The 23388-nt window shown below is 43.4% G+C and overlaps 1 protein-coding gene and 1 long non-coding RNA gene across 2 annotated transcripts; one reads left to right on the forward strand and one right to left on the reverse strand.

Annotated features, from left to right (window-relative positions):
* Positions 1-14065: 14065 nt before the first annotated feature.
* LOC125508443 lies at positions 14066-21510 on the reverse strand. Its single transcript, XR_007283473.1, has 3 exons — positions 21259-21510; positions 15311-15389; positions 14066-14925 (listed from the first exon to the last, which is right to left on the reverse strand). It is a non-coding gene; the product is annotated as an uncharacterized LOC125508443 (long non-coding RNA).
* On the forward strand, positions 15832-17526 carry LOC125508442 (CEN-like protein 2). Its single transcript, XM_048673156.1, has 4 exons — positions 15832-16630; positions 16731-16792; positions 16959-16999; positions 17082-17526. Exons 1-4 carry the CDS (start codon positions 16430-16432, stop codon positions 17297-17299), a joined length of 522 nt encoding a protein of 173 aa, XP_048529113.1. The 5' UTR covers positions 15832-16429; the 3' UTR covers positions 17300-17526.
* Positions 21511-23388: the final 1878 nt, after the last annotated feature.

The following is a 23388-nucleotide window of genomic DNA, read 5'->3' on the forward strand; positions in this document are numbered from 1 at the left end:
AAATATGCCCTAGAAGCAATAATAAAATGGTTATTACCATATTTCCTGTTCATGATAAATGTTTATTATTCATGCTAGAATTGTATTGATCGGAAAAATAGATACATGTGTGAATACATAAACAACACCGTGTCCCTAGTAGGCCTCTACTAGACTAGCTCGTTGATCAAAGATGGTTAAGGTTTCCTAACCATAAACATGAGTTGTCATTTGATAACGGCATCACATCATTAGGAGAATTATGTGATGGACAAGACCCAACCGCGAGCTTAGCAACAGATCGTATCGCTTAGTTATTTGCTACAACTTTCTTCATGTCAAGTATCTGTTCCCTAGACTATGAGATCGTGCAACTCCCCGACACCGAAGGAATACTTAGGATGAATCCAAACGACACTTCGTAACTGGGTGATCATAAAGGTGCTCTACAGGTATGTCTGAAGGTGTTTGTTGGGTTGGCATGGATCAAGACTGGGATTTGTCACTCTGTATGACGGTGAGATATCTCTGGGCCCTCTCGGTAATACAACATCACAAGAAGCTTGCAAGAATGTGACTAATGAGTTTAGTCGCGGGATTTTGTATTAGGGAACGAGTAAAGAGACTTGCCGGTAACGAGATTGAACTAGGTACGGAGATACCGACGATCGAATCTCGGGAAAGTAACATACCGTTGGACAAAGGGAATTGCATATGGGATTCACTGAATCCTTAACATCGTGGTTCAACCGATGAAGATCTTCATGGAATATGTAGGAACCAATATGGGCATCCAGCTCCCGCTATTGGTTATTGAGCGGAGAGGTGTCTCGGTGTAACATCCCAAATTTTCAATTTGGAATGTTATACACTAGATCATCATTGCATATCATATTTATTGCATTTTGGTTGATCCTAGAAATTTTTCGCAACTCAAGGACCCTCGGAGAGAGTTGGGGATTTCGTTATTTTTCATATTTGAGTTGTCTCAAATTTTGAAAAAAAATAGGATCATTTGATTTTATTTATTTTATCTTCAATAATTTCCATTGCAAAAATATGAGAGAGGGAATAAAATGACTTTCCCAAAATAAAGAAATATTGAGGATTTAATAAAAAAATCAAATAAGATTTTATTTGGTTTTATTTTCTATTTTATTTGAATTTAGGAAAAATGCGCGTTTTTCAAAATTGCATTTAGGCCCCAAATAAATGTTCATCCTGTGCGGCTTGATTTTAGAAGCCGGGGAAAATTTATTTCGGGATTTTTGGAGTCTGTTTAGTATTTCTTTTATTTGTTTTTCTGTGCGTTATTATTTAAAAAAACGCGCGAACCGACTCCGGGCCGTACCCGAGCGGGACTCCGCCCGAGGTAGCCTTTATAAGGCGCCCGCCCGAGCCGGCCAGCCCACCAGCGCCCCAGCCCGCCTCGAGCCCCGCACCGCACCCTAACCCTAGGCCGCCACCGCCGCCCTGCGCCGCCAGCGCCGCCGCCCCGCCGCCTCGCCGCCGCCCCGCGCCGCCTCGCCGGAGCCACCCCACCGCCCGCCGGACCCGTCGCCGAGGTAGCCGCCGTCGCCGGAGGTTTTCTTTAGAAAAACTGCCTGGTTTTTTTAAAAACCGTGGTTTATTTTTTTAGTTTCTTTTTTTTTATTAGATAGGTTTTATTTCGGTTTAGGCTAATTAGCGAGCGTTCGCTCGTTCGTTCGTTTTAACGAACGTGTTCGTCATCTCGGAACCCTCTTTCCGTTTAACCAACTCAAACAAGTTTTTGTCACTGTAAAAATTGCCCTAGATCCAGAATAGTAATCGAAGCCTGTTTCTTTTGTCGTTTGTCTTTCGTTGCTTCGTTCGATTTGATTCTTTTTGCCAACCGGAGTTCTTAAGTTGCACTTTCTGGTTAGATCTCTTATTTGAGTTTTACCTGTGCATTAGTTGAGTACTTATTGTATGCTTGTTTGTTTGCGATAGAGTACCCGGAGTGCGCCGCTTGTTACTTCGAATCACTAAGTTTCGTGGATCATCAGCAAGGCAAGTAACACTTTGATCATACCTTCTACTATCCAGTTTTATTGCATTAGATCAATCCTCACACCTTGCATATTTTAGGATCTAATTAAATTGCGGGTTTGGGAAGTAGTTGAGGTAGTACCTATTACATGTTTATTATCAAACCTTTGGGAGTTACTTCTACGTTTGCTTATTATTGCTGTGCTATGCTAGTAGACGTGGATTGGGTGAGTGATATCCATGACAAATGTGAGATTTTTAAATCAATGGTTTATCTAAGGTGGCAACTTAAATACACATCTGGGTGGATTGAGGTACCTGGGTATTCCAGGATTGCCTGTTTTCTTTTGGACCGCCACCCAGGCTCAAAGGGATCATGAGATTTTTCATGCTAGAAACTTTCGTGTGCAGCCACAAGCTATTATGGGCTCTAGCATAGTTAACTAAGTCGTGCGAACTCTTACAATGGTAGACTAGCAGATGTAGGGGATGTAGGTGGTACGGTCTACCCATCGTAAGGTGCTAGCGCTTCTGAAAGACTATGTCTCGGTCATCCGTTTCTCAAACACCATGTAGTGCGAGAATCCCAACGGAGGAGATCGAGTCTTGTGGGGAAAAGTGCGCAAACCTCTGCAGAGTGTATAAACTAATCATGGTTAGCCGTGTCCCCGGTTATGGACATCTTGAGTATCTAGTACCTGGATTATCATGTGAATCTCAACATGTTACTATAAAATTTAATTTGATGGGTTTGTTTAATGATGATGCTTAATTGGGATTGAGGATGCTGTCAACCATTCTCAATGTTCAACAACCACCATAATAGTTAAATAAAATTTATTCCTTTGCAATAGGGAAAAATTGGCTTTACGCAAAACTGTAACCATAGAGCTTTCCACCAGCCAAATATGCATATAGTATAGCTGTTTCATTCCATTACTCTCTATGTGTTACATTGCCAGCATATTCCATGTGCTGACCCGTTTTCGGGATGCAACGTTAATGTTGCAGACTTTTCAGACGACGATTAAGGAGTTTTAGGTCGTGGTTCTATACTCAGTGATGCCGTTGGAGTTGATGGACTCACTTATCTTCCAAGCCTTCCGCTGTTATCGTTATTAGATGACCTTAAGCCATATTTATTGTAATAAGTTCTCTATTGAGACACTCGATGTAATAAGTGTGTGATTGCTACTCTGTTATAAATCCTTCAAGTACTGTGTGGTGTCAGCATTACTGATCCAGGGATGACACCGGAGCACAGAGATTGGACCGTTTGAGGTCTGGTCGCTACAAGATGGTATCAGAGCACATGCTGACTGTAGGACACGACCACTAAGCTAAAGACCTAGATCGCTACTCACTCTTCTCTTTTGACCTCTCATCTTTTCTACTCTTTAGGATGGCGGATGCAAGGAACAAGTTCACGCAACCGGATGAAGATACACCCTTTGGACGTCACTTGAAGGAAGTCACTAGATACCTGAACATAGGAGTACCAAGCTTCACCGGAACCTACAACGCCACCTTACCTGAAGAAGAGCGCTGGATGATTCAAGTTCAAGTTCCAGGAAGGACTCATGCCAGTCACCGAGCCCATAGAGTTTTCTTTTGATGCACCAACTTGGAGTCTAGGAAAGAGCATGGCAGCTCACATCGCCATGGGACGCATTGGAGAAGCCTACCGCAATGATCTCAAGGATACTATCTACCAGATTTGTGGGTGCTGAGATGAGCACTGGGAAATGATCAGCACCAGAAAGGATAGATCAACTGCAGCTTTTATCTAGGAGTTAAACCAGCACATTCAACGTCAGGAGAACCAGATGTGCGCCAACATGATAGACCTGAAGAAGGAAAGGACCAGAATCAAGGAACTGGAGGAAGAACTCAAGGTTACACGTGAAGATTATGAAGAAGAAATTGAAGTATTAGTGGGGAAGAATGACGATCTGATCAAGAAGATTGGAATATTTATGGGAGGCCCTACGCCAGTAGAAGAAGACAAAGAACCCAAGGAGATTCGCCCGGAAGACTACATCATCATCGATGACACCGACTCGGATCTAGATGATAGCGATGATGACTATGTTGATGAAGCTGGAGCAGATATCATGGAGTCTGCAACCGAAGAAAATTTCTAGTAGACCACCTCATCAGTAGTAGTAGTCCACCATGTAAATATAGTAGTCCGAGCACTTTTGCGATAGTTAGATCGATTGTATGCCCTTGTTTGATTGAATGAAGTGAATTGTTTGCTTTGCCTCATGTGCATATGGGTAGTGTTTTCTCTTTAGACCCCCTCTATTCTTAAACCTCATCTTTTCTAAACCCTCAAATGCCTCCGAGACGTGACCCCGGATTTACCTTTCCACCGGAGCTCACCCAGTTGATCCAGCAGCAGAACACATTGATGCAGTTGCTAGTCTAGAATCAGAATCAGGGGAACAACAACAACAACCCACCACCACCACCACCTGTTGATCACTTAGCCCGTTTTCTTAGGCTGAATCCGCCGGTGTTTTCCAGTAGCACCGAGCCGATAGTAGCAGATGATTGGCTCCGCAAGACAGCTAGAGAGTTGACCACAGCAGGATGCACGGATGCGGAGAAGGTGAAGTTTGCCGCATATCAGCTTGAAGGACCCGCAGCATCATGGTGGGAGAATTTCACAGCCACTTTCCCTGTCGATACTGTCACGTGGGACCAGTTTCAGCAGGCTTTTCGAACTGCCCATGTTTCAGCAAGAGCTATGGCCATGAAGAAGCGAGAGTTTCACAACTTGTGCCAAGGAGGACGGACAGTTGGCCAGTATGTGGAGGACTTTAGTAAGATAGCATGTTATGCCCCGGATGACGTTGCTACGGATGCCGCTAAGCAGGAGAAGTTTCTGGAAGGACTGAATGATGAGTTGAGCATGCAGTTGATGGTAGCAACCTTCAACAACTACCAGGAGTTGGTAGATCGTGCTCTTATGATTGAAGGGAAGCAGCAGCAAATTGAAAATTGCAAGAGGAAGTATACACAAGGAAAGTACAATTCAGGAGCTCAGCAAAAGCCATGATTTACCCCTAGATCGGGAGGACATTTTCAGCATACCCATGGAGGAGGTAGCACGCATAATCACAATGGCCCCAGGAATGGTAATGGGAATGGAGGAAGCAACGGCCAGAACCGCACCAACCCATCAACCCCAGCCAAGAAAGACCTGAGCCAAGTCACTTGCTTTAAGTGCCAGAAGACCGGACATTATGCCAATGAATGTCCTGAATCCCAGAATGGAAATGGCAATGGAAGCTCTGGGAAGAAGCCGAACCCTTTCAACAGGGGACAGGTGAACCACGTTAATGTGGAGGAGGTTGAAGAGCAGCCGGATGCAGTAATCGGTAAGTTTTTGGTTAAGTCATTTACTGCACTCGTTCTTTTCGATACTGGTGCATCGCATTCATACATATCAAGGGGATTTGTGGATAAGTATAAACTGCCAACCCAAGCCCTTAGGTCACCCATGTTAGTAACCTCGCCTGGAGCAGAATATATGGCTAGTCTATGGTGTGATCGGTTACCATTAAGGATTGGTAACTATGTTTTTCCCTCAGACCTAATAGTATTGGAATCTCAAGGATTGGATGTGATATTAGGCATGGATTGGTTATCAAAGTATGAAGGGAATATTGAATGTGCTAGTAAGTCAATTTTGCTTACCACCCCAGAAGGGAGAAGGATCAAGTATGTATCCCGACATGTGCCAAAGAGGACTCAAGTAAATTGCTTAACAGGAGTTGTGCAGGAGGAAGTACCGGTAGTGAAGGATTTCCCCGAAGTATTTCCAGAAGAGTTGTCGGGCATGCCACCGGATAGAGATATTGAATTTTGATTGAGCTTTTGCCAGGCACAGGGCCAATATCAAAGAGACCATATAGGATGCCTGCAAAGGATTTGGTGGAAATTAAGAAGCAAATTAAGGAGTTACTGGATAAAGGTTATATTCGCCCAAGTTCTTCACCTTGGGGATCGCCAGTACTTCTAGTGGAGAAGAAGGATGGATCGTTAAGGATGGTTGTCGATTATCGAGGATTGAATGAAGTAACCATCAAGAACAAGTACCCACTACCGATGATCAATGATCTGTTTGATCGATTGCAAGGAGCTAAGGTATTTTCCAAGATCGATCTGCGATCAGGATACCACCAGTTGAAGATTCGGGAACAGGATATACCCAAGACGGCTTTTACCACCAGGTATGGGCTGTACGAGTATACCGTTATGTCATTTGGTCTGACTAACGCACCTGCATATTTTATGAACATGATGAACAAAGTGTTTATGGAGTTCTTGGATAAGTTCGTCGTAGTGTTCATTGACGATATCCTGGTTTACTCAAAGAATGAAGAGGAGCATAAGGAACATTTGCGTTTGGTTCTTGGAAAGCTCAGGGAACATCAACTATATGCCAAGTTTAGCAAATGTGAGTTTTGGTTGAAGGAAGTTGGATTTCTCGGACACATTATATCCGGAGAAGGTATAGCAGTAGATCCCACTAAAGTTGATACCGTGACCAAGTGGGAAGCACCAGCCACCGTGGGAGAGATCCGGAGTTTTCTTGGACTCGTAGGATACTACCGGAGGTTTATTGAGAATTTCTCAAAGATTGCGAAGCCTATGACGGAGTTGTTGAAGAAGGATACCAAGTTCATATGGACGGAGGAATGTGAGGCTAGTTTTCAGGAGTTGAAGAAACGTTTGGTTACTTCACCAGTGTTGATTTTGCCAGACCAGAGCAAGGATTATGAGGTGTATTGCGACGCTTCACGTCGAGGACTTGGAGCAGTGCTTATGCAGGAAGGGAGAGTTGTTTCATATGCCTCACGACAGCTTAAGCCTCATGAGTTGAATTATGCTACGCATGATTTGGAGTTAGCGGCCGTAGTGCATGCACTGAAGACTTGGAGACATTTTCTGATTGGAAACCATTGCGAAGTGTACACGGATCATAAGAGTCTGAAGTATATTTTCACACAGAAGGAGTTGAACCTCAGATAAAGGAGATGGTTGGAGCTCATCAAGGATTATGATATGAAATTGCATTATCACCCCGGAAAGGCTGATGTAGTAGCTGATGCATTAAGCCGTAAGAGCCATGTCAACACCCTAATGATGGGAGAATTACCAAGGGAGTTAGCCAAAAATCTTCGAGAGTTATGTTTAGAAATAGTCCCGAGAGGCTATGTAGCAGCATTGGAGATTCAGTCTACATTGATGGATAAGATCAGAGAAGCCCAAAGGACTGACAAGGAGATTGCTTTTATTAAGGAGAAAATTAGCAAAGGAAAAGCTAAGGGATTTCGTGAGGATGAGCACGATACCTTATGGTTTGAAGACCGTGTTTATGTGCCAAATGATCCAGAGCTTAGGAAGCTAATTCTATAAGAGGCCCATGATTCACCATATTCGATTCACCCAGGAAATACCAAGATGTATTTGGATTTGAAGGATATTTTCTGGTGGACCGGGATGAAGAAGGATATTGCGGAGTACGTAGCAGTTTGTGATGTATGTCAGAGAGTGAAGGCAGAGCATCAGAAGCCAGCAGGATTGCTACAACCATTGCCGATACCCGAATGGAAGTGGGATAAGCTAGGCATGGATTTTATTACAGGATTGCCCAGAACACGTTCAAGCTATGACTCGATATGGGTTGTAGTCGATCGTTTGACAAAGGTAGCTCATTTCATTCCAGTGAAGACTACCTATACCAGTGCAAAGTTGGCAAAGATATACATGACCAGGATCGTATGTCTGCATGGAGTTCCAAGGAGCATTGTATCAGATAGAGGAACTCAGTTTACTTCAAAGTTCTGGAATCAGTTGCATGAGACTTTGGGAACCAGACTGGAGTTTAGCATAGCTTTTCACCCACGGACAGATGGACAGACCGAGAGAGTCAACCAGATCCGGGAGGATATGCTAAGAGCTTGTGCGCTAGATTACGGATCTACTTGGGATGAGAATTTGCCATATGCAGAGTTCTCTTACAACAACAGCTACCAAACCAGTTTGAAGATGGCCCCTTTCGAAGCCCTGTACGGAAGGAGGTGCAGGACCCCATTGTCCTGGGATGAAGTTGGAGATCGCCAGTTTTTTGGACCGGATCTGATAAAGGAATCTGAACAGAAAGTGAAATTAATTCGCGACAGGATAAAGGTAGCTCAATCCAGGCAGAAGAGTTATGCAGATTCTAAACGTAAGGAGACAGTTTACGAAGTCGGAGACCGAGTTTATCTTCGAGTATCACCACTTCGAGGAGTTAAGTGCTTTGGAGTTAAGGGAAAACTAGCGCCACGTTTCGTAGACCCATACAAAGTGTTGGAACGTATGGGAGAAGTAGCCTACAAGTTGGAATTGCCCAAAGGATTGTCAGGAGTTCACGACGTATTTCATGTATCCCAGTTGAAGAAGTGCCACGCGGAGATGGCTGACATACCGCTGAGAGATACGGTATCACTGGAAGCAATTCAGTTGGACAGTGATTTGACCTATGAGGAGAAACCAGTTAAGATTCTAGAGTATGCCAGTCGAGTCACCCGCAGCAAGGTTATCAAGTTTTGCAAGGTTCAGTGGAGCCACCACACGGAGAATGAAGCCACCTGGGAACAAGAGGAAGATTTGCTGAAGGACCACCCTCACCTATTTTCTAGCCAACCCGAATCTCGAGGGCGAGATTCATCTTAAGGGGGGTAGGTTTGTAACATCCCAAATTTTCAATTTGGAATGTTATACACTAGATCATCATTGCATATCATATTTATTGCATTTTGGTTGATCCTAGAAATTTTTCGCAACTCAAGGACCCTCGGAGAGAGTTGGGGATTTCGTTATTTTTCATATTTGAGTTGTCTCAAATTTTGAAAAAAATAGGATCATTTGATTTTATTTATTTCATCTTCAATAATTTCCATTGCAAAAATATGAGAGAGGGAATAAAATGACTTTCCCAAAATAAAGAAATATTGAGGATTTAATAAAAAATCAAATAAGATTTTATTTGGTTTTATTTGCTATTTTATTTGAATTTAGGAAAAATGCGCGTTTTTCAAAATTGCATTTAGTCCCCAAATAAATGTTCATCCTGTGCGGCTTGATTTTAGAAGCCGGGGAAAATTTATTTCGGGATTTTTGGAGTCTGTTTAGTATTTCTTTTATTTATTTTTCTGTGCGTTATTATTTAAAAAACGCGCGAACCGACTCCGGGCCGTACCCGAGCGGGACTCCGCCCGGGGCAGCCTTTATAAGGTGCCCGCCCGAGCCGGCCAGCCCACCAGCGCCCCAGCCTGCCTCGAGCCCCGCACCGCACCCTAACCCTAACCCTAGGCCGTCGCCGCCCCGCCGCCTCGCCGCCGCCCCGCGCCGCCGCCTCGCCGCCCCGCCGCCTCGCCACCCCGCGCCGCCTCGCCGAAGCCGCCCCGCCGCCCGCCGGACCCGCCGCCGAGGTAGCCGCCGTCGCCGGCGGTTTTCTTTAGAAAAACCGCCCGGTTTTTTAAAAAAACCGCGGTTTATTTTTTTTAGTTTCTTTTTTTTATTAGATCGGTTTTATTTCGGTTTAGGCTAATTAGCGAGCGTTCGCTCGTTCGTTCGTTTTAACGAACGTGTTCGTCGTTTAGATCCAGTTAACGAACGTTCGTTCGTTAAACTGTTCGTCGTTTTTCTTTTCTCGGATTACATCCATGATTTTTCTGATCGCGATTTCTGATCCGATTTTCGTTTTAGTATAACTTTTTGCTCGTTTATCGGAATCAGGCGATTCAAGCGCCTAGAGTTTCGTCTCGAAACCCTCTTTCCGTTTAACCAACTCAAACAAGTTTTTGTCACTGTAAAAATTGCCCTAGATCCAGAATAGTAATCGAAGCCTGTTTCTTTTGCCGTTTGTCTTTCGTTGGTCTTTCGTTGCTTCGTTCGATTTGATTCTTTTTGCCAACCGGAGTTCTTAAGTTGAACTTTCTGGTTAGATCTCTTATTTGAGTTTTACCTGTGCATTAGTTGAGTACTTATTGTATGCTTGTTTGTTTGCGATAGAGTACCCGGAGTGCGCCGCTTGTTACTTTGAATCGCTAGGTTTTGGATCATCAGCAAGGCAAGTAACACTTTGATCATACCTTCTACTACCCAGTTTTATTGCATTAGATCAATCCTCACATTGCATGATTAGGATCTAATTAAATTGTGGGTTTGGGAAGTAGTTGAGGTAGTACCTATTACCTGTTTATTATCAAACCTTTGGGAGTTACTTCTACGTTTGCTTATTATGGCTATATGCTAGTAGACGTGGATTGGGTGAGTGATATCCATGACAGATGTGAGATTTTAATTAATGGTTTATCTAAGGTGGCAACTTAAATACACATCTGGGTGGATTGAGGCACCTGGGTATTCCAGGACTTGCCTGTTTTCTTTTGGACCGCCACCCAGGCTCAAAGGGATCATGAGATTTTCATACTAGAAACTTCCGTGTGCAGCCACAAGCTATTATGGGCTCTAGCATAGTTGACTAAGTCATAGTTAACTAAGTCGTGCGAACTCTTACAATGGTAGACTAGCAGATGTAGGGGATGTAGGTGGTACGGTCTACCCATCGTAAGGTGCTAGCGCTTCTGAAAGACTATGTCTCGGTCATCCGTTTCTCAAACACCATGTAGTGCGAGAATCCCAACGGAGGAGATCGAGTCTTGTGGGGAAAAGTGCGCAAACCTCTGCAGAGTGTATAAACTAATCATGGTTAGCCGTGTCCCCGGTTATGGACATCTTGAGTATCTAGTACCTGGATTATCATGTGAATCTCAACATGTTACTATAAAATTTAATTTGATGGGTTTGTTTAATGATGATGCTTAATTGGGATTGAGGATACTGTCAACCATTCTCAATGTTCAACAACCACCATAATAGTTAAATAAAATTTATTCCTTTGCAATAGGGAAAAATTGGCTTTACGCAAAACTGTAACCATAGAGCTTTCCACCAGCCAAATATGCATATAGTATAGCTGTTTCATTCCATTACTCTCTATGTGTTACATTGCCAGCATATTCCATGTGCTGACCCGTTTTCAGGCTGCAACGTTAATGTTGCAGACTTTTCAGACGACGATTAAGGAGTTTTAGGTCGTGGTTCTATACTCAGTGATGCCGTTGGAGTTGATGGACTCACTTATCTTCCAAGCCTTCCGCTGTTATCGTTATTAGATGGTCTTAAGCCATATTTATTGTAATAAGTTCTCTATTGAGACACTCGATGTAATAAGTGTGTGATTGCTACTCTGTTATAAATCCTTCAAGTACTGTGTGGTGTCAGCATTACTGATCCAAGGATGACACCGGAGCACAGAGATTAGACCGTTTGAGGTCTGGTCGCTACACTCGGTCATGTCTACATGATTCTTAAACCCGCAGGGTCGCACGCTTAACGTTTGATGATGCTAGAGTAGAATTTGGATATCTCTATTGGTGACCGAAAGTTGTTCGAAGTCCCGGATGAGATCCTGGATATCACGAGGAGCTCCAGAATAGCCTGGGGGTAAAGATTTATGTATGGAAAGTCATTTTTGGGGATTCCGAAAAAGGCGGTTTTTTCAGTATTGTACCGAGAAACTTCTGAAGGATTCTGGAGGGTCCACAAGTGGGTCCACCATGCCCCGAGGGCTAGCATGGGCTAAGGGGAGGTGCTCTGGCCTCTTTGGGATGGGTGCATCAGCCCCAAAGACCCATGCGGCCATGGGGGAAAGAGTCCTAGCTCCGTACGATGGAAGGGGAGAAGGACTAGGAGTCCAACTCTTCCCCCTTGGTGCGCCATCCATATGGGGTGGAGGGGCTGGACTCCTAGCCCTCCCACGCATATAAATAAAGGGAAAGGGGCGCAGCAAAGCCCCCCAAGAGATTGGACTTGGCTGTTGCCCCCTTTCTCCCTCACGGCATAATCCTCGTCCCCGATTTTTCACTTAGCGAAGCGCTGCTGGAATTCCACCACCATGCCGTTGTGCTGGTTGTGATCCCATCTACATCTCTGCCCTCACTTGCTGGATCAAGGAGTGGGAGACGTCATCGAGCCGCACTTGTGCTAAACTCGGAGGTGTCGTCCGTTCGGCGCTAGATCGGTTTGGATCGTGATCGGATCGTGAAGAGTACGACTACACCAACCGCATTTTGTATGCTTCCGCTTTCGGTCTAAAAGGGTATGTAGACACACTCCTCTCTTATTAATATGCATCTCCTAGATTAGATCTTGGGTGTTCATAGGATTATTTTTTCATGCAACGTTCTCCATCAGTATATTAGTATCAATCTTGAAGAACAAGGGGGGTGTTCAGAGTTGTACTAATGACCGTGGAATTAAGCTGATGAGCCATACAATGAAGCTATGGGAGAGAGAGTCATTGAGCACCTCTTAAGAAGAACGACAAGCATGACCAAAAATCAGTTTGGTTTCATGCCTAGGAGGTCGGCCATGGAAGCCATTTTCTTGGTACAACAACTTATGAAGAGGTACAGGGAGCAAAAGAAGGACTTGCATATGGTGTTCATTGACTTGGAGAATGCCTATAATAAGATACAGCAGAGTGTCATGTGGTGGGCCTTGGAGAAACACAAAGTCCCGGCAAAGTACATTACCCTTATCAAGGACATGTATGATAATGTTGTGACAAGTGTTCAAGCAAGTGATGTCAACACTGATGACTTCTCGATTAAGATATGACTGCATCAGGGTCAGCTTTGCGCCCTTATATTTTTGCCTTGGTGATGGATGAGGTCACAAGGGATATGCAAGGAGATATCCCATGGTGTATGCTCTTTGCGAATGATGTCGTGCTAGTTGACGATCGTCAGACGGGGATCAATAGAAAGTTAGAGTTATGGAGACAAACCTTGGAATTGAAAGGTTTTAGGCTTAGTAGAACCAAAACAGAGTACATGAGGTGCGGTTTCAGTACTAATAGGCGCGAGGAGGAGGAGATTAGCCTTGATAGGCAGGTGGTGCCTCGGAAGGACACCTTTCGATATTTAAGATCAATGTTGCAGACGGATGAAGGTATTGATGAAGATGTGAACCATCACATCAAAGCCGGATGGATGAAGTGGCACCAAGTTTCTGGCATTCTCTGTGACAAGAGAGTGCCATAAAAAAATAAAAAAATAAGTTCTACAGGACGGCGGTTCGACCCGCAGTGTTGTATGGCGCTGAGTGTTGGCCGAGTAAAAGGCGACATGTTCAACAGTTAGGTGTAGCGGAGATGCGCACGTTGAGGTGAATGTGTGGCCACATGAGAAAGGATCGAGTCTGGAATGATGATATACAAGATAGAGTAGAGGTAGCACCAATTGAAGAGAAGCTTGTCCAACATCGTCTGAGATGGTTTGGGCATATTCAGCGCAGGCCTCTAGAAACTCCAGTGCATAGCGAACGGCTAAAGCGTGTGGATATTGTCAACAGAGGTCGGAGTAGACCGAATTTGACATAATAGGATTTCGTAAAGAGAGATCTGAAGGATTGAAGTATCACCAAAGAACTAGCTATGGACAGAGGTGCATGGGAGCATGTTATTCATGTGCCAGCATCATTAGTTGATCGCGACATCTTACGGGTTTCAACTCTAACTTACCCCAACTTGTTTGAGACTAAATATTTTGTTGTTGTTGTTGTTGATGATGATGACGATGATTAATATAGAACTTGGGCTCCTTTGAAAAAACAATCCACAGTCGGCGAGATTAGGACTAGTTAGCATGGATTTGCAAGATAGTAAATGGAGGAGACCTTTCTTCTTCACTAATTTAATATTTTTATATTTCTTTACAGAGGGAGTAGAAGATACTTCCTCCATTTTTTTTAGTCCGTATATAAGATTTGGTCAAAGTCAAGCTTTATAGAGTTTGACTAACTTTATATTAAAAAATATAAACATTCACAATATGAAATCAATATTATCAGATGCACCATGAAACGTATTTTCATACTATATAGTTTTAGTATTGTAGATGTTCATATTTTTTATATAAATTTGGTCAAACTGAAAATACTATATAGTTTTAGTATTGTAGATGTTCATATTTTTTATATAAATTTGGTCAAACTTTGTGTAGTTTGACTTTGACCAAATTTTATATGCGAAGTAAAAAGAAACGGAGGGAGTACATGCATCGCATCTTTATAAAAGTGGATGCTGAAGCCCTTGACCTTTCCTAACACAATTAGGCTCCTTAGTTAGACCTTACCTAATACTCCCTCTGTCCCAAAATAAATGTCTCAAGTTTGTTCTAACTTTAGCACAAGTTGCACTAAAGTTGAGATACTTATTTTGGGATGGAGGTAGTAGTACAATGGGTTTCCTCCAAGAATAATAAACAACGGGATTTCCAAATTTATTTTCCCTAATATTCTCCTCCTTTTCCCTAGAGTCTTGGACTCTCTGTGCACTATCTTCTCTTCATCGACTTGGACTCCACAATCTCCAATCGCAACTTGTCCAAGTGCTTCTGCATGCTGTCCTGTCTGTCAGCATACCAAACAAAACTTGTACGTCGTAGGTCTCTATGAACATCTTTTGGCAGGTGCTCAGTATTGCTTTTCCTTCCATGCAAATGGGTATATGCTAGCCATATGCAGATTTGACCCATTTTTCAAGTAATCCTTTTTCGATGAAGAATAGCGTGAAATTCAGTGAAAAATAATTAGAAGAGGGGAAACAACTAACCAGAACCAGTGACCATGATGCATCTACCAAAAAAATATGCTGTTGGGATTTATTTCATGGAGAGAAAACGATTACCACTGGTTGGAATAGCTATTCGATTCCACTACTTGACCTAGGCCTAGGTGTCGAGAAACCAACATGGAATCAGAACGGAGCAGAAAAATTTCACACGCTGTACTTGACTCCACTACTCCCTGCACAAATGTCAAGCAGGCATGATGGCACTAGACCAGAACATAGTAACGCATAAAGCTGTACTTGGCTCCACTACTTATGGAAATGTAGAAAAATACAATTTTAATGCCTCAATCAAGATGACTGGCAATTTTATCATTGAGATGACATCTCGGCACTAGAGAGCACCCTACACAATGAAGTGGTGGCTGCACAGCATTCCATTGCTTTATTCTCTTCCATGGTGTGTTCCCTTACTACTCCAAAGAAGAGAATAAACAGCTAATAATGGTAATGCTGTTGGTATCGCCAGTTTTAGGAAAGATTCTAATTCCAGCAGCAATTAAACTCAACAACAACTTTTCTTTTCCTTAACAGAAAAAGAAACAGTTAAATGAGGCTTACCTAAACAACCAACGCAGCAAAGACGAGCATTTGAGGGTGAAGAGGCTTCCACGTGGGCACTGCCGCATGTTTGTCTCCACTAGATAACTCAAAAATAATAGTTAGAGAGCGGAATATCAGAAAGCCGGACCATAAATTTCTGTAAACATCAAATCAAGTATGCAAAACTGAATTGATAGTTTAGAAAAGCATCATTCCAAAGTGTTTTGTTCCCTTCCTTTTCCATTTTCTCCACAAGGGCCTACTTCCCTTGCTGCAGACAATTGCATCTAGATGTATTTTTGTGACTAAGGTATTTTTGGTGTGCTCTCCAAAAAAACAGATTTAGTGCAATGTGACTGCAAATTTGCGAAATGTTCCTTTGATAACATTTTGGAAATACTAATGATAGATGACAAAATGACAATGTGCAAAACTAAGCACCACAATCTGCTGTACTCTTGCAAAAAAAAAAACTGTTAAGTACAACATAAGATAGTCAGCGACATAATCTTCAGAGACCCACTTGCATGAAGGCGTCTAATGTTTCCGAAAGAAATAACATGGAGGTAGTGATTTAATACCTTTTCAGAGAACTCAACAGTGGTAAACCATCAGCTTTAATTATTATTTTTCATTTCAATCAAGACAAATATATTATTATTTTATCTAGTATATTAATACCAATACCAAACAGAAGAACTGAAGAGATGTACCAACAAACGAAGATAAAACAAGTGTGCATATTTGTACTTATCATCATTGATACCTCATGATTCTAGTAAAAAATAGTTATTATCCCTAGAACTTAAAAGAAGACACATGAAGTATTACTTGTACAGATTCTGTGTGCAACTGTTCGAGAAGAAACAAGGCCTTTGGTTGGCTGTCTTGGAAAAAGTGGTTAGATCCTCTGTGTGGCCTTTTCAGTTCTTTCCACGCATACCCAACTAAAAAAGAACACACATACTACTCATGTCTCACACTTGAAGAAGCAGCGTTCTTGCCACTATAAATAGACACTCATACTCTAGCATTGCCCAATAAGCAGCTCAAGGCACATCGAAGTATATTAGCTTCGCAACAACCAGACAGAGCATTTACCGTGCAAGACCAAAATACCTCCCTCCCCTTGCAACCATGTCTAGGTCTGTGGAACCTCTTATTGTGGGGCGGGTGATTGGAGAAGTTCTTGATACATTTAACCCATGTGTGAAGATGGTAACGACCTATAACTCCAACAAGCTTGTCTTCAATGGCCATGAGCTCTACCCATCAGCGGTTGTATCTAAACCACGAGTAGAGGTCCAAGGGGGTGACTTGCGATCCTTGTTCACACTGGTAAGTGCATTTAATTCAATCCGGGAACTCCATATTCAACTCTTGAGTATTATATACTTGTTTTTTCTTCCTAATGGCCACAATTATTCATATATTTCAGGTTATGACAGACCCTGATGTGCCAGGGCCAAGTGATCCATATCTAAGGGAGCACCTTCACTGGTAATCTTTCTTCTGCACATTTCTTTCTGCTGGGTGGCCACGATCAACTAGAAATTAGTATATGTTGCTAGATAGCAGCACATCTCCGTATTGCCTTTATATGAAGAAGACTGTTTTCTGAAGACTTCTAATGGGAGCCATTTTGTCATATATGTTACGCTTACAGGATTGTTACTGATATACCTGGGACAACAGATGCTTCTTTTGGTAGGTCCTTTCGAACAGATTTGAATTGGTCTATTCCATGTTCTGCATTTTGATAAATAACCATCCAACTTTCCAACTGCAGGACGGGAAGTCATAAGCTATGAGAGCCCAAAGCCCAACATAGGCATCCACAGGTTCATTTTTGTGCTCTTCAAGCAGAAGCGAAGGCAGACTGTAACTGTGCCTTCCTTCAGGGATCATTTCAACACCCGTCAGTTTGCTGCGGAGAATGACCTCGGCCTCCCTGTGGCAGCTGTCTACTTCAACTGTCAGAGGGAGACTGCTGCCAGGAGGCGCTGAAAATCCAGCTCTCGTTCTCCCAGTTATGACAAATAAAGGCCTATGGAGTTCCAATCTTCTTTTCGAAGTGGATACTCGTCTGCTACATTACTTGCTCGTGAACCAATGCTTCCTTGCCACATTACTTGCTCATGGATCTACAAATAAATCAAATGCATTTTGCAGATTGTATTAGAATTAGATTGTTTTGTAAGCAGTAAGATTGATAATCATGTTGACAAATGCCAGTGCAGCAAGTGGTCCATGTTTGTGGTTCCAAGTCGTGCATTAGCCAGTTATCACGAAATCCAGGGTCAAGTAGACAATCCTAACTGGCAAAAAGGCTTTATCTACTGTATGTCGCATGCTGGTTCCATGCTATGTGCACCTTTTCGGCTTTTCTGACAAGCAATCTCCTGTAACAGAACTTTGTTAGATATTGTTGTGTCACCTCATAGAACAATGAAAACCCTCCTAACTGTATTGGACTGCCACTATATTCAGAGAGGCATGGAGATATCCAACGATCTAGAGGATCACCCACTAGAAATGCTAAAAGTATGCAGTGGGAACCCCACCCCCCACCCTATTTTGCCTTCATCGTGTCCTTACACCCAATGACAAAACAATATCCATTTGATACACATTGCATATTAATAATTTACTCAAATTTAGCTGTAAACTGACCCTCTTTTCCCCATCCTCTAGAAATATGGTAGTACCTTGTACACATTCATTATTTGTAGTACCTTGTACACATTTGACATTTTGCTGAGTCCAAGCCATACAAGGTAGGAGGCATTTTAACGGCCTGGCAATTCAGATCAAGCCTGACCTGGCACATGTCGAAGGATCCATTAGAGCAACCAGCCAACCAGTTCATTATTATTATTTGGGCCAATTCATCCTGAACCCAACTGATAAAAAATAGGCAGGTAGACCTTGGCAAATGAATAAGACATGGTTTGCAACTTTCAAGCGGAGGAGGTAGATCAGGACGTACCATTTGCTCACGATGGTAAACTCGACCTATTTTGGACAATTAATGTAGAAAAACATGCAGGCAAATAAATGAGGGGAAAATAATATAGAAATGAACAGTTTTGGAGTTTTGGGAACTAAATGAAAGTCAATAGAACTGCTAGTCCGCCTGGAAGCTCACCTGGAAAAACTGGGCGCCGCAGCGCGTCCGTTTCTTCCACTGGCTCGCCCACCTCGACAGGTGTTGGACCGCAGACCGGCTCGCTCGCCGTGGACTGCAACACCCCGCACGGTGCCCCCTCTGCGACCAGGCGCCTGAAACCATGCACCACCTCATCCTCGCATGCCCCTTAGCCCGGCAGACCTGGCACGAGACGCTAAGTTGGCTACGGATCCCATGCACCCCACCAGACGACGAGCCCTCGCTTCTGGACTGGTGGCAATCGGCGCGACACTCCACCCCAACGCCCATGCGCAAGGGCCTCGGTACCGTGACCCTCCTCGTCCCCTGGATGATATGGAAGCACCGCAATGACTGCATCTTCAACGGAGCGCGCCCATCTGTGAACACCCTCCTAGCAAAGATCAAGGAAGAGGCTGCCCTTTGGGCAAACGCGGGCGCGCTAGGGCTCAAAGCCATTACCCCCCAGACTTGGGACGTCCATTAATTCAGTTTCTGTAACAGCCTCCTAGGAGGAATGTAACCACAACTCTCTATTTACAATGCAATGAAATGCACGCTCTCATGCGTTTTCTCGAGAAAAAAAATAGAACTGCTAGTGACTAGTATGTGACGCAAATATCTTCACATCAAACAAAATAGAGTATGATCCACGATCAATTCTGAATTTATCTTCTAAATATTTATAATTTGGGACTACCAAACAAGCAGTATGCATTTTCTCTATTCACCCATGTAAGAAGTTCGACGTTTAACAGTGAACAAGGCTCTTCCAATCTCAGCTATCTTAACTAAATAAAAATAGAAAGTCTAATCCTAGGATCACATCAATACGAATCATGTGTGTCAATAAGATGATCTTTGCAGGCAGTCCTAGCTCAGTTGGTGTGAGCCGTGGGTGTAAACTGCATCGGATGGATTAGGTTCCTCTTCGACTTGGATTTGGGTGCTTAATTCTTATTTGAAAATATACATGGTTCATCCTAGGTATTATTTTATTTTCAAGAAGATAATCCTCCTGAGTGTCAAATGGAATCATGGGTATATATACAAAAGGTTTGTGTTAAAATAATTTGTTGGCATGACAAGTTTCACCCTACCAGCAATGGTAGTTGGCAGACACATGACATCTCTAGTTAGTATCTAAAAGCGGCGACAAATCGTGCAGAACATTTTCACACTGTTGGCTTTAAGTTGACCATTTGTTATAGCATCAAGCTTAGACCATGACATTCAGAAAAGAATCAAAGTATACCAGCACATAACAATCTCACAAGATTTTTTTTCCAATTAATAAAACAAGTTTAGCAAGTGTAGTGTTTTATCCCAAATCAAAACAGACATGATCCAAGAGGACTTGTTTCATTGATCACCACAAAATACTACGGGTAAAAAGAAACATTTACATGTTTTCTGCATAAGAAGGAAAGGATAAGCTCATATTTTGGTTCAAAATGAGGCGTCTGTTAAGCTTCATGCACTAGCGAACGCAATCAAAAGTCCGAACTAATGGAAGGGGCTAGGCAATCCACATATACACTTCAACAGCCCCTCTCACGTGTGACGCGGGAAGTCAACACGTGAATAGACTCAGAAGTATGGCTCAAGAGGCCTATACGTGGACACAGAGGGGGGCAGCAACAATTTTTGGATAAACCGCGAAACCCAGGACTTGAACTCAAGACCTGACGCCCTGATACCATGTTAAGCTTCATGCACTAGGCAACGCAACCAAAAGTGTGAACTGATGGAAAGGGCTAGGCAATCCACGTATACACTTCAACAGCGTCTACAAAGTTCAAGAAGAGCACACATAATTTTCTGCACGAAAACAAAATATTTTTGAAGTAAACATCAAACAAGGCGAGCTAAGTTTTCTGATTTAACCTGCAAGATCGTTCAGGTTTTATCCACTGAATCCATGGCAGAAATAATTGCAGGTACAAACAATGTTGCACTTGACAATATCACATACTGATATTTCTAGATATCCAAATGTTTTAGGTACAAACAACCAGAGTCTATGCACTTTCCGATGATGGTGTGTTCTGTTCGATGCCTGCGAACTATCATGATGTAGAAAGGCTACAAGGAGATTTAAACAAATAGGTTGCGTGGAAACATAATGATTTGGATCCCACCGGCCATATCCTAGCTGTTTTGTCTTTTGTCCTATTATTTCTTTTCGGTGTTAGTGCAAGCATAACGAACAGCTGCATATATGTACAGGGTATAACTGTTCGTTCAACAATAGTGGCGTTTTTTTCCTTTCTGATCCCTGACACTATATATCCCTATCCTTATCGCACCTTTTATCAATCCATAAAATGGATTAGACTAAACCCACTAATCATTTCCCCACTTCCCCTAGCATACAGTCCACACGACACCTACAGGTATACATTCCTTTCGTATGCCAGATCCACAGTTCAGCCAACATTCTTCACGATTACACTTTTCTATCTATCTAGACTATGCATAATTCCGTGAGAAACATCTACTACAGCGTAAACTTGTAATATTCCAAATTTCTCTAGAGCAGCCACCGGAAAGCACAGGGGCATCACACGTGCACCTTGTTGAGCAAATCAGCAGCAGGCAAGTTGCTACCGACATATTCGAAAAAAAGTTGCTACCGACATTGAACAGAACATTTTATGGAACAAATTTTGCTATTGTTGCTGGAATAAGATGATAGCCACATTAAAAGTGGCGCGCAGCCACCACGCCGGCAAGGGGAGCTAGAGGATACAAGTGCGGCAATGGAGAATCCTACGACTTGAATCTGATGAGAGGGGAGTGCCGAGCGAATCCTCACCATGTCACCCACTACCGCTGCACTTGTCGGCAGAAGCGATCGCGGGGCAAGGAGAACCCGCGAGCGATCACACGGCGAAGGTGCGATCCCAAGTCGGCCCCGCAGGTTGGAGGCTTCGGCTGGCATCCTGCCGCCGGGAACGAGGTCGACGCGGTGGCCGTCGTCGACCCCTGAGGATACGGGCCCAGGCCCCGAGCCTGCTGCCCTCCGGTGGCCCGTTTTCCCACCTTCCACGACGTTCTGAGGCCCGTTTTCCCTGCCCCTTAAGCCCAGTACCGAGAGCTCTTCTCTTGGACGCTAGATGTCGAACGAATGGTGGCATCTATTATTAAAGAACATAAATCTCAGGAAGAAACTATACTTATAAGAATACATGTTTTAACAAAACCGGCAAGTTCGTCTTCACTGAACGTCCACACGACCGCAACCGGGGCCTTGTTCTACTATATTTTGGACATGCCGAGTTCTTCGAAGTCACCGATGCCTAGTATGTCTCAAGACTCGGATCGACAAGAACCACGACATCCGTCGATCTCCAAGTACCCCTTCATTTCGTCGAGACCGGCAAGTCCGAAGACCCCAAATACCACGACACCGATGACATGAATATCTACGAAAACTCGTGCTACGATAAACATGTACCACTACCGTCGTCGAGATCGCGAGAACCTCTACCGTCGATCCTAGAGCACGCGAGAACGACTACTTCCACTACGAACGTCCCGAGAACGTCTACTTCCCCTACACCGCATCGAACTCGAACCACTCTGAGAATGCTCCTTTGGGAAGGTATAACCCCGAGACGACCGTCCGAGAATGATTGCTTGTGTTGTATGTAATGCTCGCGTTTGCACCGTGCCCGACATGTGTCTTGCATGTTCACCGTTGCCATATCGTCGTCTTATGGGACACCCGGTAACCGGGATCACCCCATCATCTCTAACTCGTTCCACACATCCGCACACTTGTTCTTTTCACCGACATCTCTATCGAGTTACCGGAACCGATATGTTGCCGTGGCATCATTTTTGGATTCGTTGCCGTGGCACCCCTTCCGTTTCTGTCACGATGACAAATGCTTCATAATGCTCTTGTCAACTTTTAATAAAAATTGCATAAACTTGTTCATGTCATCCGCATCATGATAACAATAATTAAAATGTTTAGATTGTTGTTGCAATACATTACTAAGGCATATGGGGATTTACCGGATTCGTTATTTGTTATATCCGGCCCCATTTAAATTGTTTAGATAGTATAGTTTTGTTATGCTTCACCAAATTGTCATGTTAACCAACATTTAATATTGTTGAGTACTTAACCGGGAGTGAACTAAATAATTGATGTGGTGTTCCGTCAATATGCAACCCGTTGCATATTGAGCTCCACTTAATTTGTAGTTTTGGTTGTTGCACTTTGCCATGACATGCATATTTAAACCGGACATGCATCATACTTGGTTGTGCATCATGCCATGCTTATGTGATGGTTGTTTACCATGTTGTTTGCTTTCTTTCCGGTGTTGCTTCTTCGGGTTAGTTCCGATAACCTCGCGTTTGTGAGGATCCGTTCGACTACATCCGTTTGTCTTCTTTATGGACTCGTTCTTCTTCCTTGCGGGATCTCAGGCAAGATGACCATACCCTCGAAATCACTTCTATCTTTGCTTGCTAAATACTCGCTCTTTTGCTATTGCCTATGCTACGATACCTACCACCTTGCTTATCATGCCTCCCATATTGCCATGTCAAACCTCTAACCCACCTTGTCCTAGCAAACTGTTGTTTGGCTATGTTACCGCTTTGCTCAGCCCCTCTTATAGCGTTGTTAGTTGCAGGTGAAGATTGGAGTTTGTTCCTTGTTGGAACATGGATATTTGTTGGGATATCACAATATCTCTTACACTTGGTAAAGGGTGGAAGGCTCGGCCTTATGCCTAGTGTTTTGTTCCACTCTTGCCGCCCTAGTTTCCGTCATATCGGTGTTATGTTCCCAGATTTTGCGTTCCTTACACGGTTGGGTTATAATGGGAACCCCTTGACAGTTCGCCTTGAATAAAACTCCTCAAGCAAGGCCCAACATTGGTTTTACCATTTGCCACCTAGCCTTTTCTTTCCCTTGAGTTGGCCG

Source organism: Triticum urartu, chromosome 5 (assembly GCF_003073215.2).
Source record: "Triticum urartu cultivar G1812 chromosome 5, Tu2.1, whole genome shotgun sequence".
Taxonomy (NCBI): Eukaryota; Viridiplantae; Streptophyta; class Magnoliopsida; order Poales; family Poaceae; genus Triticum; species Triticum urartu.

Excerpts from the sequence above, each read along its gene's own strand:
- LOC125508442 (XM_048673156.1), top strand. The coding sequence starts at position 16,430 with ATGTCTAGGTCTGTGGAACCTCTTATTGTGGGGCGGGTGATTGGAGAA. Across the intron at positions 16,793-16,958 it reads CTAAGGGAGCACCTTCACTG|GATTGTTACTGATATACCTG; the intron begins GTAATCTTTCTT and ends TTACGCTTACAG. Across the intron at positions 17,000-17,081 it reads GACAACAGATGCTTCTTTTG|GACGGGAAGTCATAAGCTAT; the intron begins GTAGGTCCTTTC and ends TTCCAACTGCAG.